We start from the raw sequence: 17,367 nt of genomic DNA on the forward strand, positions 1-17,367 counted from the left end.
GTGTCTACACATATTAAACATCCATTAGATTTAAATTAAAAGAGAAAAAACAAACACTTTGTGAAGAGATGAAAACATCCATGCTGTATCTTTGAAGAGTGAGACAAATCCACCCTGAAGAAATGTAAATGTAGCAGGAACCAAGAAACTCCTGGGATTACTCATTACAGGAGACGAGATTCTCAACATCTTTCTGTTTTGCAGCAATTAGCTGGTAACTAGGAAAAAAAAATGAATAGCTCAACACTTTTCTATTATTAGCTTTAAATAATGATTCAGAAACAGGCACTTCCTTTTTCCCTTAGCTGTGAAGAGCCAAGCACCACGATCATGGCTTGGGGCTCATTTAAACTGCAAGTATCTCCGCAGAAATAACAAGAGTGGTGCGAACACAATGAGAAATAACCCCTTCATTTCAAGTGTAGCTATTAGCAATTACCTTCCATTTATAGGTTAAAAAGCTTAATACAGTATATTTGCTAGGAAGAGTGTGCAATGCCAAGAGGATGTATGCGCATGGAAGTTGGGCAGCAAGAAGAGACAGGGGCAGTCACACCTGCTGATGGCCTTGGAGAGAAACTGAGTAAGAAATCTGTCACACTCAAGGCTCCCTCCCAAAGCTTGCTCCTGTACTTTAATCACTGATACCATCCATAGCCCAAGGAAATAATTAAGCATTTCAGCTGTAAAAGGAGTTGCCTGCTCAATCTGCTAAGCAGACAGTTTCTGCAGAGCAATTCAGAGAGAAAAAGATAAGTAGATTCAGCTGATGTGACACAAAAAGTCTCTCTAAAAGCATTAATTTCCTTTGGGAAGCAGCCCACACGTTCCTAGCACAGTGGGCAACCATCACTCCTGCAGCAGGTCCCAGTAAGGCAGATGATTAAGTCTGCATCAGTCATTTGGAATAAGCAGAAAGGCAGCGGATCAGGATGCAGTGTCACAAGCAGTAGCTGGGTCTCTGAAAACAAGGGAACTTTGAGTTCACCTTGACACCTACTGAAAGAAGACTTTCAGATCTTATTCCAGGGATAATCATCTGCATCCCTGCCACATCCCCTTAAGCATGCACAGGAATGAGACATAGCACTACACACAGCAGCAACCAGGCCATGGAGCAGCACACAAACCTCCCTGTCCTGTAGCTGGCTGTGATACAGTGACCTGTGATTGTGCCTAAGCTATTGCAGTGTGATGCCTGGATGCCCATTTCCATGTAGCACATTCTGCCCATCCAGGCTGGCCACAGACCCCAAGAAAAGAACCTCAAGCACTATCCTGGAATGGGGCACATCATGGAAGATGCTCCATACAAGCAAGGTATAAATGGGCTGAGGAATCTCAGCTTTTTATAAAGTAGAGTCCCACCACCACTTAGCTGAAAGGTGAAGCAGTGCAGAGGTAGTGTGCTGGCCACCTGCACATCCTGAATCACCCCACAGGGCTTGGCATCATTGCTCCCAACTGCCATTTCCTTCCTGTGATCCTAGTGCTCTCAGCACACATCAATGGAACACCAGTATCCTTCCAGGACTGTTTGGCAATGTCAAGCACTGATGCATGCGATGTGCCTTGAGCCCAGCTCAGACCAACCACCAGAAGTGTGGGTGGTGGAAGCACCACCACCAAACCCCGCTCCCAAAGAGATCTGAGTGCTCCACAAACCTTGCACCTCCGAAACGGCAGCCCTGAGACAACACACAGAAGCAGGAGCATCATTTCTTGGGTTTTTCTTTTACTGGTTTTTTTCCTTTATTCCTTCCCTTCCTTTGCCACGACACACACTTTGTATTAAATATCTTAAATATATTAATTTTTAAAAAGTATTAATAAAAAGCTACTTGAAGGACACAGCTGGCAGAGTGACCGAGGGCAGCAACCCATTGCAAAACATGGGGGCATTTAAAAAAATCACAAACCAAATTCGAACCCAAACCAAAATGGCATTTGTTTGGTTTTTTGCATGTGCACAGCTGGCTGGAATACCCTGGACTCTGGCATTATTGCAAAAATGGAAGGGGAAGCAGTAGAAAAAATAGATTCCATTGTACCAACCTGTATGGGGAAGGGAGTTAAGAGCAAAAATGAGGAGGTTTTAAACATTTTTGGTATTTCAGATGTTCCCTCCCATACCCCCTCCCCCCCCCCCCCAATCACTTTCAGTCTTTCAGCAAGTTTTCTGGTTTGGGGTAGCCAAAGAGTACAAAATCTGCTTCATAAAGCTTATAGAGCTGCTGCCTCCAAGCCAGGGGGATTTTGGCAAACCAGTTATCTTCCCAGCTGCTGGCAGTCCTGTTCCGGTAGCTGGGGGGGAAGCGAAGCAGCCTGTCCACTTTGAGGAGCTGCAATAGATAAGCAGCATCCTCATCCAATGTCTCCAGCTTGCCGATGAAATCATAGTCTATCTGGCACGGGTGGCACAGACGGTAAACCTGCCTCCAATGCTCATTGAAAGGGGCCATCTTCTCTGTCCTGGGATCCAGTAAGTACTGGATGAAGTCAGAAAAGGAGACTTTGAGGCCTGCCCCGAAGGCCTCGCTAACAGAGGCAGGAAGGTTAGTATGGTTGGAGTACAGCTTTAGCATGGGGATGGCAAAACGCCGGTAGAATTCCTCATTCTCCAGCTCAAATTTGCTGCGAAAGGCAGAGATGAGGCGGACAAAAGGGTCCCGTACAAAGAGGAACTTGGTGTACTTCTTTAGCTTGATCTTCATGAGGTGTCGAGAGAACTTCCCATAGCGCCGCCAGAATTTGTTGAACGTCAAGTGGGTGCTGGTGTTGTGGACGTGTTCCCGGGGGATATCCAGAGGGTTCCGGTATGGGATACCCTGGTCTAGCAGGCTCTCACTTAGCACAATCATCACCCGCTTCCAGTTGGTGCAGGCCACCTTGGGGACGTAACAGTAGATAATGCCATGGCGGTCATCCACGATCAGGTGGTTGAGCTCATAGTTTGGGATGTCATCAAAGGAGCGCTCCTTGGTGGGGAAGGTGAAGCTGGAATTGGCACAAAACTCCTTCAACGTTCTCTGCCTCTCTATCTGCACTTGTTCTTGGTCCAAGCTGTTCCTATCGTTGTGTGTAGACCAGTCATAGCCCCGCACGTTCTCCTCCAAATTACTTGCCACAGGCTTGCTGGAGCCCTGGACAAGTAGCTGCTCTGTCTTTCTTGGAGTAGAGCTATTCTGTTTCAGGCTCGAACTAAGCAGCTTTGCCAAAAATTCATCCACATCTGGCAAGGCTTCCCAGTCTTCGCCTGCTGTGATACCAGGGGAATGAGGCCTGGAGAAGGATGTATGCAGGTAGAAGTGAGCTGTTCCCACGTTGTCCCAGTACACAATGATCAGGAGGATCATGAAGATGGAGACCAGCACCACAGACAGACGGAGGAGCCGTGCTTTGGTCATCCTGACACTTAGTGTAATAGTTGGCTTTCACCTGGATTCACCTCCAGCTTGCAGAGTGAGGCTTGGGATCCAGCATGGTGCTGCAGATCAAGTCCCTAAAAAGGTACCAGAAAGAAAAGTTAGTTGAACCCTTAATTACTCTGGTTTGGAGATAATGACCCTGCACAATTAACACTTGTCACTGAGCTCACCATCCATTTCTGCAGGGGAGAACTGTGCGAGTCTGAGGTACCCACAGAGAGACCCTGTGGAGAAGAGGGAACCGGCCAAAAGGAGGCATAATGTGCTGCAGTTTCACCAGTTTCCACAGCAGTGATGGGGGCTTTATCAACCTCAAGCTTCTGGAGCCATGTGATTTCAAGTTTTCATTTTAAAAAGTAAGCAAAACATAAAGATATCAGGCCTAGAGTTTACAGAGGGAAGTTGGAGACTATGAAGAGATACAACTACATACAGATAGGCAGAGCCAGCTACCTTTCAAACCTCCCTGGGGTCTCTTTTAAACATATCTAGCACAGACCAGGAAGAACGAGGGCTCCTCCCATGATTTTAACTTGTGGTACCACTCTGTGGTCTCATATCCCCATGAAGATGCTCTGTACCGCTGTACTGGAAACAAAGACCTCACTGGAGTTATAAATACATAGCTGAAGATGTTGTTGCTTTAGTGGCTAAAGCAAGCCCCTGTTGAGAGAACATCACTGACCTGAGCTCACCATCTTATCTGCGTGAAGGCACCCAGCACGTCATCCCCACAACCTTCCTCGGCAGTTACTTATTTTGTCAAAAACAGAGATTATACAGTTTTTCTACCAAAGAAAACCCAAAGGGACACAGTCCCTATAAGAGCCACATATCAATAAAAAAGGTCTAAAAGAATTATTAGTTTTAACTGAATGATTTTCCAGATTAAGGATGCTCTGGTAAATCTTTCTTCATGTTTGGTTCTGTCAGTGAGGACCTCTTTCTGGTTTAGTGTAATTCCTATTTCTATCACACTCATCCCTAATAACTCTTCACCACCAAACACAGGCGAGAAATAGCTGTTAGAAGGGCAGCTCAGATCTTTTCCAGAGGGTGAAACAGGTTTGGGGTATTTTTATTTCAACAAGTCCCATCTTGTTATTACTACGTATTTCCCTGCTGACTCCCAGCCCCTTTCCACCAGCAAGCTCCTCAAGGGAGATCCATCTCCCAACCCTGCTGCATGTTTTCTGGTCCAAGGCTCTGCAGAGCCAGCCGTGCTCTCTCCCCAAGTGATCAAGGAGCCAGTGCCTACAGCCTTGTAGGCTGCAGAAGAACAACTACAAATTAAAGGGGAGAACAATGTATTAAAGCCAGAAGCAGCTATCTGATATTTTGAGAGGTTTGATGTTCTACAGCCTCTCTGTGCAAAGTTTATCATCAAAAGACAAGCAGAAAGTAGTCACTCCTATTTCCTCTTCTCCAAACACAGTCCTGTCCCTGATTACAAAGACAGAACAGCATCTACAGATAGAAAAGAGCTGCCCTTTCTGCAAACATCCCCATTCTTTCCAATGACTTCAGAACAAGCCCTGCAAAAACCATCTCTGAAAACAAAGCCACTCCAGGACATGCTGCCCTGAAAAGCTTTTGAAAATGGAGACTGGGTGTCTCTTCCTCCTGAAATGCAAAGGTTGCTCCCCAATCAAGGCTCGCACAAAACCCTTCTAACAGGGCACCAACCCCATCCTAGGAAAGGAGTGAAAGAACCAGAGTCCAAATATGGGAAAGTGCTGAGCTCTGTCATTCCCAAGGGGAATATGCTCAGCACCTCTGAAGCTCACAGCAGCCTTGCATTTAATGACTTGTCTAAAGAGCATCTGCATGGCCGTGCTTATGCCTCAGGGATGCCAAATTTTAACAGTGCTGGTTTCAAGTACTAGACCAAAAGCATGAGACAAGAATTTAGTAACAAACAGGAACAATACAACATAGTCACATATCAAAGCATTACCTCAGCTTATAACAAAAGACAAAACATGAAACTGAAGGTTTAGGGTTTTTTCCATCCTTACACTTTAGAAGTAGGAAGAGCCAGAAATTCAATGGAGCTGTAGCTTAAGACATCTTTTCACTGTGACACCAAACACTGCACCTCCTGGAGCCAGGCTCTTACTCTACATGTGAAGAGGAGCTGGAGGACCTGCAGATGTAACACTTCGCACTTTGTGGAGCAAGAAGCAGGTATTATTCGGCAGTAATTACCTATGTTTAGCTAGTCAAGATTGTGGAGGGAGCAGATATAAGAAGCAGCACCCAAAGATAAGAGCACAGAGTTAAAGAAGAGGCAAATTACGTATGTGCGTCAGCACTTCTGGCCAAAGATCTCTGTCCAACAGCAGAAGATAATGGAGTGACACTGCCAAGCCTACTGCTTTGGCACACTTCTGGGTTTGCGTTTTGTCTGAATCTGTTCTTGCTTTTGAGCTGGTTAGCTGTTCAGGGCAGGGACTGCTTCCTATTCTGGATGAATAGGGTGCCCACTGCGCACATAATCCCTAGCACACTGTGCTTCCAACGCTGCTTGAGACCACTGGGCTGGCTGGAATGCAGCAAGCCCGGAGAGCTGCATGGAGCATCCTTTTCTGCCATCCCTATACCCAGCATCTTTAGACAGCACAGCATTTCTCCAGAGTTGTCCCACCCCAGCATGGACAGATCACCCTCTCAGCAGCAGTGACAGAGCAAATGAGACACTGTGTGTGGCATACGCATTCCTCAGGCAAACAGAAGGGGGGCTCTTTGTCAAAGCCACCACCATAATGTGGCTTTACCGAGCACACCCCAAGGGCTCGAGCCTGCTTTCCAGGACACAGCATGCAGGCCTGCCAGAGCGTTTGGCTTTTCCAAGACACACAGCAGCAGCATAGAATCGAAATGACTCCACTTCTATTAACTCTGTCAGTGCCAGAGCCCTGGAAAAGAGCAGTAACACAGCTTAAGTGCTCCTCATGAGAAAAATGCTGCAGAACACAGAGTTACTCTATTGACTACGATACATCCTCTTCCTGAGCACTTCATAAAAGACGCCAGACTGAAAGCACAAATTATAGGTCTCTGTGCACATCAGAAGGAACTCGCCTCCATCCTCCCCTTGCCAGAATCAAAAGGAAAAGCCTCCAGGAGGAGCCAAGAGCTTACAGTCAAGTTTAACCCAAAGTCACCAGCCAACAAGAACGTGCACCAGGATCCACACAAAGCTGCTTCTGTGACACGATGCTGGCAAACCGGGAAACGGACCAAGTGCTATAATAATCCTACAGAGTCCCCCAGCAACCATCCCATGATCATCTCCAACCTGAACCTTGCTTGGGTGTGAAACAAGGACTCATCTCCTCATCCTGGGTATGAGAAAGACACTGAGGTCTGAGGTCACCGGGTCCATCCTCTCCTATCACAAGCTGCCATGTCAAATAACCACCTCCCATTTAAAACCAGAAAGGGGAGGAGGGGGGATGTGTCCCCAGCGTTTTTATTGCAAAAGCTATTGCAGATGCAGCTCCTCAGGGATTTAGAAACCTTATTTGCACTTCACAGACCGATTACAACTGTTTGTTCCCAGGGCGAACAGCAACTTAAGTAATGACTGTCTCCTTCTTCCTCTCTTGCCTTTTTGCAATGACTACATTCTCCCACAGCCTCTCTCTGCAGGAGAGCAACTCTAGGCTACTTACAGGACAGTAAGGCCTATAGAAGATAAAGGAGCTTACATGCAGGTATGTACCAGAGACAGGGGACAGTGATCCCTCCTTAGGAACTGCAACGGTTTTGAAGGGACCGTGCCTTCAAAGGCTTGCATGCAGATTCCATCTCTTCTTGCTTTGTGTCTCCCCAAGTTTGTCCCTTTCCCACTGCTAACTGCCCATAGGGAAGCCCAAGGCACAGGTCGGGCACTCAGCACCATCTCATTTCCTCCAGCGCCCACTCATTCTGCCGTGATAAGGGACTTCAGGTAGCTTGCTTGGACTTTGCCTGCTTCTCAAGACAGAAAGAGGTGGAATGAGTACCTTTAAAGACATACAAAAACCACAGTCAAATAATTTCCCTTGGGAATGCAAGTTCCCTTGAGGTACCTACATTCATTAGCAACCACTCAATCCATGCAGCCTTCTTTACCCATATATTATGCTACACACCTGCCACCAGTTACACTTAGGGAACAAGGAGGCTCCAGAGAAGCGGAAGCAATTTAACCTGTTCCAGGTGGAGAACAAGCTCCCACCAGCCAAAACAGAAGTATCAATAACCAGAAATGAATTTCATTCACTTGCCATCACTCCATATTGCTGCTCCCCCAAAAACCTAACACCCTTTGCACAGCAGGAACGTTTTAACCCATGTAACAACATCAGCAGTTACATCAATACAAATACACTGTGTAAGCAGAAAATAGGGCTTGCACTGCATGTTCTACCCCAACTTAGCACGTGTATGCTAGAGACCAGCAAAGAATATCCTAATCTACGTAGCTATCCCAGTGCCTTCGCTCCCATCGCTGCCACAAAGCCTGGTTTGTGCAGGCTTGGCACCACCGGACGCCTCGTCTTTAACACCCATACTTGGAAGCTCCCTTAATGACCGTATTTCTGAGACTTCCCAAAGGAAACTCCCCAAACGCAGTATGTCCTGTTTGTTCATTGCCTTTATCACAAGCTTCATGCACACCCATTGCTCCTGACCTTACCAACATAAGGAGGGTCTCGGCAAGCCTTAGTGCTGAGAGCCTGAGTCAACAAGACCCCGGCACATTTGCTGTATGACAACACGAGCCAGAAATCAGCCCCCGCCACTCGCACCGCCTGCATTTGCCATACAAACACTTGATTTAAGCATCATTTTCTGCAGTGCGAAGTTTTCTGCGTGAAGTTCAAGCAGGATTAATCACGTTAACGGTTACCTCTGTAAAGCAAGACTAAAAACCACACTCTACCGTCAACAGGAAAGCTCTACCGAGGAGGCTGCTTCCTGGGTTCGCTTTTGTGGGCGCTGGGACCGCAGCCGCTCCCGAGTCCAGAAGCAGCACAGGCTGCAGATCAACACAGGGAAGGGGCACAAGCGGCTGCTCCCAGCCTCGGGCCCAGCACCGGCGGCAGAGCAGGGCAAGCCGGCGATGGGTGGCTCGGAGACGAGGAGCTGCCCATAGACCCAACCACCTCCCGCCACCACCGAGGTACGAGGACGGGCAGCGCTGCCCTGCCCAGCATACAGCACCCCGGTCCCGACGCGGCTCTCCCTTTACCTGGCACGCCGGAGGGAAGCGCGGAGGGACGCGGCTGCAGCTCATAACCGGAGCGGCCCCGGGGCGGCACCGCCGGCCGGGACCGCCTCACCCGAGCCCCGCCACCGCCCAACCCCTCCCCTCCCCTCCGGCCCTGGTCCAGGCCGTGCCCGCCCCGTACTCACCTCCCGCCCGGGCAGCGCAGCCTTCCTCCCCTCGCCTCTCCTCCTCCTCCTCCTCCTCCCGCTGCCCGGCCCCGTCCCGCCGCTACCCGGGCGCCGCCTCTCGCGAGACGCCGGGCACGGGGGTCCCCGCGGGGCCGCGGCGCAGGCGCTGCTCCGCCCGGCGGCGGGAGGCCCCGGCCCGCCCTGACCCGGCGCCTCCCCGCTGCTCCCCGCCGCTGGAGGCCCCGGGGCTGTGCCCAGGGCCCGTAGGCCCGGCCGGGAGCAGAGGGGCTGCTCCGGTCCAGCCCCCGGCGCGTTCCCGCAGCGAGGCCGCGACCGCTGTGGAGAACCAGGGGCAGCAAGCGGTGAACCACAGCATAGGGACCTTCCGAGGTGATCCGAAGCATAAGACTGCATAAGGAGGAGCTCGGGGGCTGCATGGATGGAATCCCGCTCCACTGCCTGCACCGTCCCAGACACAGGATAAGAGCCAGTAACGGATGGTCTGGTGACAGTCCTTGTCCTGAGGTGGACGCAGCATCCCAAGACCTGACATTGCTGCTTGCTATAGCTCATGGTTAAATGGAGCCAGGTCCAAGCTGTCTTGTGGAAGAAACCCCAGGCTTTGGGTTCTAGCACAGCAGAATATGAAAACCAAACTGTAGATAACTATACAGCAAGGCTAGAAAATGAAGCTGGAAAAACCCAGTTTAAGCTCCCTTTTTATCAGTTGTGATCAAGAAGAATCAAAGCAAAAAGCCATTAGCCCAGTGCTGAGGATGAGTGTGGTCCTGCTTGGTGTGGTAGACGGGCTGCAGACCATCTGCAGCAGTTAACCAAAGCTACAACTGATGATGTACACATTCTACCTCTGACATCTCAATCCCCAACATCTCCATTTGTTAACAGACCTAAAATGTATGTTTTGCAAACAGGGAGATCAGCACAGCCCCTGGCTCTGTGCTCTTCACAACAGTCATGGCAAATGACCAAACTCTTTGTCACACAACCTCCCCTTCAGAGATACAGCCTCAACCCGATGCGTTTGGCTCGGATGTCCCACTCTTTGTATGAAACAACTCTGCACAGTTTTGATGGTGATTCATCCCAAAAGTACATAGCAGAGATGTATACGCTTGGAAAACTCCGTTTTCCCTCATTTCTGGTCCTTCGCTGTTTGCAGGTCATGTGGGGTCCTGTAAATACAGGCTTGGCTCAAAGCCCTGCTGGCACAGGTTTGTTTTACACACAGTCTGTGCTTATTTATCTGTGCGTTGAGTTTTTGTGTCTTTGTTTATCTGAAAGAGTCAGCCCCGAGGGACAAGTGTTCCTGATCTTCTACTTCCCATCACACCTCTTCCTGATGCTTTTTCCTAAGGAAAATCAGCCGCTTGCTACACTTGTGTTGCACCCCCACTTCAGGACTTTATGGCATTTATATTTACAAGTAATCCAAGATTCCTCATCCCTGGAGAGAACTATCCCTCATCTTCCCACCAGCAAAACAAGAGGCAGAGAGGAGTGGGGAGTGTGCACAATGTCACACAGCAAGTCAGTGTATAAAGGAGACTTCATTGCAAGTGCTGCAGCTGTAATAAAGGTTCTCCATCCGTTTGAGAAAACACACAAACCTACCTGAAATCGTCATCTTCAGCAGACCTAGGAGGAAAGGCACTCCTGCTTGGGGCATGGAGTCACTGTGTATTCAGTGCAGCGACCAGAAGGCTTCATTCAATGGCATATTTGAAAAGCAGGGGAAATAGTGTTAAAAAGCCCCTTACGGAGGAGGCTGCTGGTTGGAGATGTTTGTTCCGAGGAGAAAAAACACATTCCCGTGGTTTACCTTCAGGCTAGCTCTTATCAGGGTCTGCACCTATCACCATGCTGCTTCTCCCGACAGCAGTTGTATCTGAAATGCTCTGTCGATAGAAAAGAGCTTAGAGCAATCTCTGGCTGCTCTCACAGCCAAACATCTGCTCACCCAAACAGCATTCCAGGCGTGTTACACCTCCCAGCTTCACAACAACACACAGGGACAGCGGGGAAGAACCGGGAGAACTATTTCTCAGGCATTTACATTTGGTTTTAATAGTCAGGGAGCCTTTTGGATTCATGGGTGGCATCCACACTTTTGCCCTGGGAAAAAAGGCAGCTTGGGCTCCATGCTGACATCTTCTGGGAGGCAAACACCGCTGGGAAAATGAGGGCTTCCTCTTCTCTTGGACTCTGTTAACACCCTACTTGTCTTCAAGTGAAGCTAACAGCTAAAGTATGCAATAAAGAGGAAAGTCTTGCAGTGGGGATATGGGAAAAGTAATCAACAACATATAGGTCCCTCTCCCCCCTTTGAATCATCCCTCTGCTTTTCAGCATCACAACACAGAAGCTAAAATACATTTTAAGGCACACTCCCCTGCATCTGCTTCCCTAACTTCCAGCAGTCTTGGAATGGCAATCCATGGGACCACAGAGAATCCTGCTCCCCTGGTGACTCCTATTTAATTTTCCTCTGGCTACTCACGCAGGAGACTGGCTGCTGCTTTTGCCGACTGCTGGCACCATCTGCAGGCCCTGCAGGTGAGGGAAGATGAAGCACTTGGGCAAGTTTCTCACTCTTCAATTCCAGTCTTATTGCCAGTCAAAGTGGGGACGAGACAGATCGCCATGGGATGTGGAGGGGTGAGTTTGGCAAGGGCCCTAGGATCTGCACATCAGTGACTGAAGAAAATCCCATGGCAACATGTTCAGGGGAAGTAGTGTGTTGTCACATGGCTCATTCAGATTAAATGATGTGCTTCACATATGGATTATACCAGGGTTATGTACAAGTCTGAAAATGTTATTTTCTCTTCCTAAGAGGTTATTTTTGGCTACGAGGGAGATGGAGTGTAACTCATTCTGGAACATTGCCCATATCATCTGTTTCAAAATAACAACAATAACAACAACAAAGGCTTAAAACTTGGCTATAAACCCCCACCCATGTGTCTGTTTTCCCAACTGGACTGTTTGTGTTGCATTTAACAGCTCTTTAGGTTCAGATTGCAACAGACAATTGAGTACACTGAAGTACTGAAGAATGTAGTGCTGAAGAATGTAGTAGTCCTCCTGAGCCAGCCAACCGGGTATTTCATATACTCACCCCTGACTTGGTTCTATAGGACCCATCCTTTGACATGATCTGCATTGCTCTGGTGGATGGTACTTGTAAGAGCATTGTCTTTTGGCAGCATCTCTGGTGGAGTCCCCTCTATAAAAGGCAGGGAGAGCTTCATTATGAGTAGTGGGAGCAGAGCACAGTTTAAAAACACTTATGCATGCATAAATTATTGCATTGTAAGTAAAATTCCAGACATTTATATATATATATATATATATATATACACACACACACACACACACACACACACGTAAAAAAGTAATTAAAACTAATTAGGGTAAGCACCCCTTGCCAGAATGGGGAAGGATTCTGGCTACATTTCAATAGGATTTGGGTATCCACTTCCCCTAAACTCATCCTGGCCACATGTGTCTGCACAAAGCAGAACAACTGAAGGTGACAGATGGTCAGTGCAGCCTGTCACATCTTGGTCTCCTTGCTGAGGCCTGGTTTAGATGTGAAACTGGCTGAATGATGAGGACTGAGCAGCAACTTGTATATGAACCCAGCTGAACGCTAACTCTCTCCCTTCATTACAGAGGCATAGTTGAGGCAGCGCTCTACAAAGGATGTGCTTTCTTACCCATCACAAGCTACTCAGTCCATATTAAAACAAATTAAGATCAGATTACTAATAGTTCTAAACATTTGCCTTTACTCAACTTACTGTCATATGAGAATCCATCTTTCCCAACAGAGCTGGTACAGGATGTCACTAAGTTCTTTAGCCCCTACCTGAATGGTGGCTGGTAGGAACCTTGCCCTCTGTGGCAGTGAATATGCTACTCACAGCTTTTGGCTAATGGAAGAGTCTAGCTTGGCACGAGCTAGCTTGGTTCTCAAAAGCTTTGTCTACACTGGGGCTTGAGGAAGTCCAATACTTAGCTTTTGAGATCTGAAGGCCATGGAGCTGAGTTAACATCAGTGATGTCTCTCACCTCTGTCTGTTCCACGCTGTACCAAAAAGATTTCTTTCCTTGCTGTTTAGGCAGGAGGTAAAGGGCATTATAGAGAATAAAGATATTTAACTTATTTCCTCCTGCAGTTTGTACTGTGTTCCTCATTGTATTCAAAAACTAACCCAGCTCCACTGGTTCAATGCCTTCTGCTCAACCCATTCCCTTTAGAAATACAAAGGACCTACCCTGTGGAAGTTTGATATCCCCTCAGGGAATATCCTTCATGGTACCAGATAGACCCTTTCTGATCTCAGCTTTATTAGGATCCAGATGCTGCCTCACATCAAGAGTAGGGCTGTTGTAGGTCTCCAGGAAGAGCGAAGAATGAGATCCTCAGCAGATTTTTCTCACTGTAAAGCCCCTCCTCTAGCCCAGGCTCTCAGCCTGTGGTCACAAAACTACTCTTGATACCTCTTGTGCTTTTCCACAGTTCAGCCACCTGCTGTTTGCTCCCCTCCTGTGGAAGGGCACCCAGAGTAGTTTTATTGCTCATATAACAGCAGGGTGAGCATTAAGTTTATTATTCAAGGTGAAACCCAACTCCTTGCCCTGTTCATTCTAGGCAGTCATAATAAACAGGAGATGCTGCAGCTTGGACTCCCTGCTGAGGACTGGCAATTTCCTGGCAGCCACTGTCTCAAAACACACACAAGTTTTCCAAAGACCAAGGAGCCAGCAGATCTTTCCTTTATTGCAGGAAGACCTGAAGACCTCAGTAACAACTGTGCCATCAGCAAGCGGATGGCTCTGCATGACAGTCTCCTTCAGCAGTCACTTGGAGAGTTGCATGTTTGGCCATCTGACCTTTGCTCTTCTGTTTGCCACCAAGCAAGTTGTCTCTCTCAAATCAAAGGGGAGGAGAGCAGAGCACCAGACACAAGATGTTCACAAAACAAAGTTCTATACAGCTCCTGATTGGCACCAGGACCCAGTCAGGCTTTGGGTGTGTGTGAATCTACCGATCAAGAAACAATGTGGGTTCTCCAGCACAAAGGCCTGCTCTGCCTTACCCTGAACATGCAGGACATCACTGAACGTACAGAAGCAGGTGGTTCAGTGTCTCCTCCTCCAGCTCAGAGAGGTGCTGGTGGTGTAAACTTCTCCAGTGCCTCTGGCACAGGAATATTCTGGGCTGGAACAGAGGTGGGGAGGAAGGGTTAAAGACCACTCCTAGAGAAGCAGCTGAGAACTGTGGAGTCATGACACTGAAAACAAGGTTTTCGGTGTGGGTTGTTCTCCAGTTTGCCATCAGAGAACAAAGCTTGGAGATAATGACAGAGCAGGAGCAAAGGTGCTGCTGTACCTCCCATCAGCATCTGCTGCTGCTGAGTAATCTTCACAGAGCAGCATATGCTGCTGCAGTTGCTGGATCACAAAATCTTTCTGGCACAATAGATTCTCCTTGTATAGTGTATTTGCCTGCAGCTCTGGTGAGGAGTCTTAGCACTTCCTGCTGATCCTCACTGGTGATTTGTCTGGGGAAAAACTCCTCCATCTGGGAAGCTTTTTCCTTGGCATTTGCTATGTGCTGCTCCAGCTCTGTCTGAAAAAGATAGACAGGGATTTGTCAAGACAGCTTCTTGGGATAACAAAGGCATCTGAGCAATTCTCTGCTGTGTCTTTCACACTGAGAATAAAGTAACACCTACAGAAAGTATTTTGCTTATTCTAGTAGAAGCCACCACGTTTCAGTCATGGCAGATATATTCAGATGCACAGTCCTAGCCTAGAGAAACTCACAAACATTAACATTAGTTACCAAAACAACCAGTGAATGACAAACTCTCAAAACATTCCTGAAAGGGGAAATGGGAAGAATTAGTCCCCTTACAGGTGCAAAAGCCCAGTGGGTGTTTTTTCCTCATCCTAAAACACACAGGGACAGATGCAGGATGCAAACATCGATGTTCCCATGCTGCTTCCTTCAGCAGCCCAAGGTATTTAGGAGTCCAGCTGCAATGCAGGTGCCACACTGCTCTTGTGGTGCTAGCCCAAAACCACATGAACCTCTCTGAGTTAACGCTGCTGCCCTCAATACCCACTGGGCAGAGGTCAGACTTGCCACCATAAGGACACCTTCACCTCCACACCTTCAGAGTCACTGTCTTGTGCTGTTCTTCCAGCAACAGGTTCATCTCCTCTCTTGCTACTCTAACTTCATGAGGTTCAGATGAACCTAGGATATCCATTTCCCTTGTCTTCTTCCTCTGTGTTTTCATCTTCCTCTTCTTTGGTTGCATTATCATGCTTGCATGCACCCTGAGCCTTCACCCGCTCCCAGCTGCCAGCTAAAAAAGAAAGGAACTCCTGGGACATGGTGACATAACTGATGATGCGTGCATAGCCCTTGCATTGTATCTGGCCTATTTCTTCTTGTGTGACAGTATCAGAACTGATTAGTCCAGGCTGCTCTGGAGCTGGACAAACCATACAGAAGAGCACAATTACCTTCCTCTGTTTGGAAGTCAATAAAACAGGCCTTGTGTGTGACATTTCCATGGCTAGAACAGTGCTTTTCCCCACCTTATCACAAGTTGTTGCCTATTCACATGTGCTTGTTGAATAACTTGATGTTCTGAAGGCTGTTTTAACTACAAATGACCCAAATCCTAAGGGGCTATAAAATTTACAGAGGCATTAGGTGGGTGATTAGTGATAATGAGAAGGAGCTGAAACCTACTTCTGGTTTAACCAGAAGGGTAGTGGTGCATGCTGACATGAAGCCATGCATCTGGATGGAAACTACTTCATAAACACAGAGTGACTAGACCATAGAAGGACCAACAATCCCAATCTGCTGCCATCCAGTTTTTCCATTAAAACACAAATCCAGAATAAGGGCCAAATAGGACAAATCTACCATTTATACTTTTGATCTTAAACTTGATGCTAGAAGTAGCTGGTTACCTTGTGAAGCTACATCAGGCAATAGCAATAAAGCAATGTGTGAAGACTACAATCTCCTCACAAGCACCAGGAGGGATTAGGGGTGTGTTTCTCAATAGCAGAAGTTACCTGTTGCAAATATAGCACCTTAATCTAAAGCTCAGAGCAGCATGGGCTTAATCTACCTTAAATCCCTCAGTGCCTTTCGCAGACCACCACCCTCCTAAGTTTTTCCTCGCCATAGAGGTAAATCCCAAACCTACTCTTGATCTCATTTAAGCTGAGTGGACCATGGGATATTGGCATTTCTTACAGCAATTTTGGAGGTCCATGTAAAGCGTACTGAAAGCTCAGGGGATCCTCACTCTGTGACTGTTAGGAGGTAGCAACAGGTATCAGCGTGCAGCAATGTGGTGTTCTCCAGCTCCATCAGGCTGTGCTTCATCTCCATTTGCTCTATGAAAGCCCTGATGAGCTGCTCCTGCAAGGTGCTCATTGCTTGGCCATGGTGAGCCTCACAGCCTTGATGCCTCTCTGCTGCAGAAGACATTTCTGACCTGACATTAGCCTACATAAACTACCAAGTCGCCACAAACCTACCCCTGGACCAAACCACTCGGTCTGTGTGTTACAAGACATTAGCTTGTAGGACTCTGCTTCATTCTGCGGCCTCTTGAAGTTAATCACATGCTTAGGAAATCTGATATATCTTTATGATTGTATTATTAGCAATAATAGGCTACTGCTTCTTCTTCTGCTTAAGAGGATACTGCATTGCAGGCACATCTCTTCCACCTTTCCATCCACCAAAAAGGTACTAGAGGTACCCTGGGTAGAGCAGAGGCCTGTTACGCCTCGTGTCTTGTCTCTGGGAGAACTTGCCTGTATTACATTCCTTGCCAGATTCATTGACAAAAGGAACAATCCCTGGGGCAGAACAATGGGTGTTTTAAAAGCTTCACCACGCTCCCTCCCTATTTATTTCCTTAATTAGGTGCGACGAACCATCCAACAGAGCTCCTGGACCTGACACAGCCTCAGAGCCTGCAGAGACACAGGCTACAAACTCAGTCATGTATCCGAGTGAGGGCTGCTCACAGCAAATGCCACCACTCGATGTCAAAGCTCTTTTCAAGGGCAGGTTTGTGGGATTTTAACACCATTTTGATGTTGCGGAAGATGCTGACAAGGTTGAATGCGTTGTCCAGTTAAACAGTACATCAGAGAGAGGGTCACACAGGAAAACAGCTTCAGCTCCCCTGTCTGTTTCCACTGCCCATCAGACTGTTTTCCACTCTGCACTGCTGAAATGGTTTCTCCAGCTACATCTGCATGGAAGCCCACCAAGCACCACCACAGCCTGGCCACACAGCTCCTTTCCCTACTCGCTTCCCTCCAGATTCCCCATAACAGTTCCTACTCCTGACTCTACCTTGCAAATCCCTGAGGTTGGAGCCGAATTCACTCTTCTCCTGTTTCCCAACCTTCACTTTTAGATGCTTGATCTCCCTGTGGAGGTCTGTGACGATGCTGGTGTATTGGTTGACGT

The 17,367-nt window shown here is 47.8% G+C and overlaps 1 protein-coding gene across 5 annotated transcripts; it reads right to left on the reverse strand.

The window, feature by feature from the left end:
• Positions 1-1,715: 1,715 nt before the first annotated feature.
• On the reverse strand, positions 1,716-10,468 carry CHST12 (carbohydrate sulfotransferase 12). 5 transcript variants are annotated; one of them, XM_061356987.1, is made up of 2 exons: positions 10,449-10,468; positions 1,716-3,502 (listed from the first exon to the last, which is right to left on the reverse strand). In XM_061356987.1, exon 2 carries the CDS (start codon positions 3,405-3,407, stop codon positions 2,160-2,162), a length of 1,248 nt encoding a protein of 415 aa, XP_061212971.1. In that variant the 5' UTR covers positions 3,408-3,502; positions 10,449-10,468; the 3' UTR covers positions 1,716-2,159. The 5 variants fall into 5 exon arrangements, with proteins under 5 accessions (XP_061212971.1, XP_061212969.1, XP_061212968.1 ...); XM_061356985.1 differs by lacking the exon at positions 10,449-10,468 and adding an exon at positions 8,835-8,973; XM_061356984.1 differs by lacking the exon at positions 10,449-10,468 and adding an exon at positions 8,671-8,811.
• Between the last annotated feature and the right edge of the window lie 6,899 nt (positions 10,469-17,367).

Source organism: Neopsephotus bourkii, unplaced genomic scaffold (assembly GCF_033783945.1).
Source record: "Neopsephotus bourkii isolate Nb327-2 ecotype Australia unplaced genomic scaffold, CSIRO-AGI_Nbou_v1 NB_882, whole genome shotgun sequence".
NCBI classification, from domain to species: Eukaryota; Metazoa; Chordata; class Aves; order Psittaciformes; family Psittacidae; genus Neopsephotus; species Neopsephotus bourkii.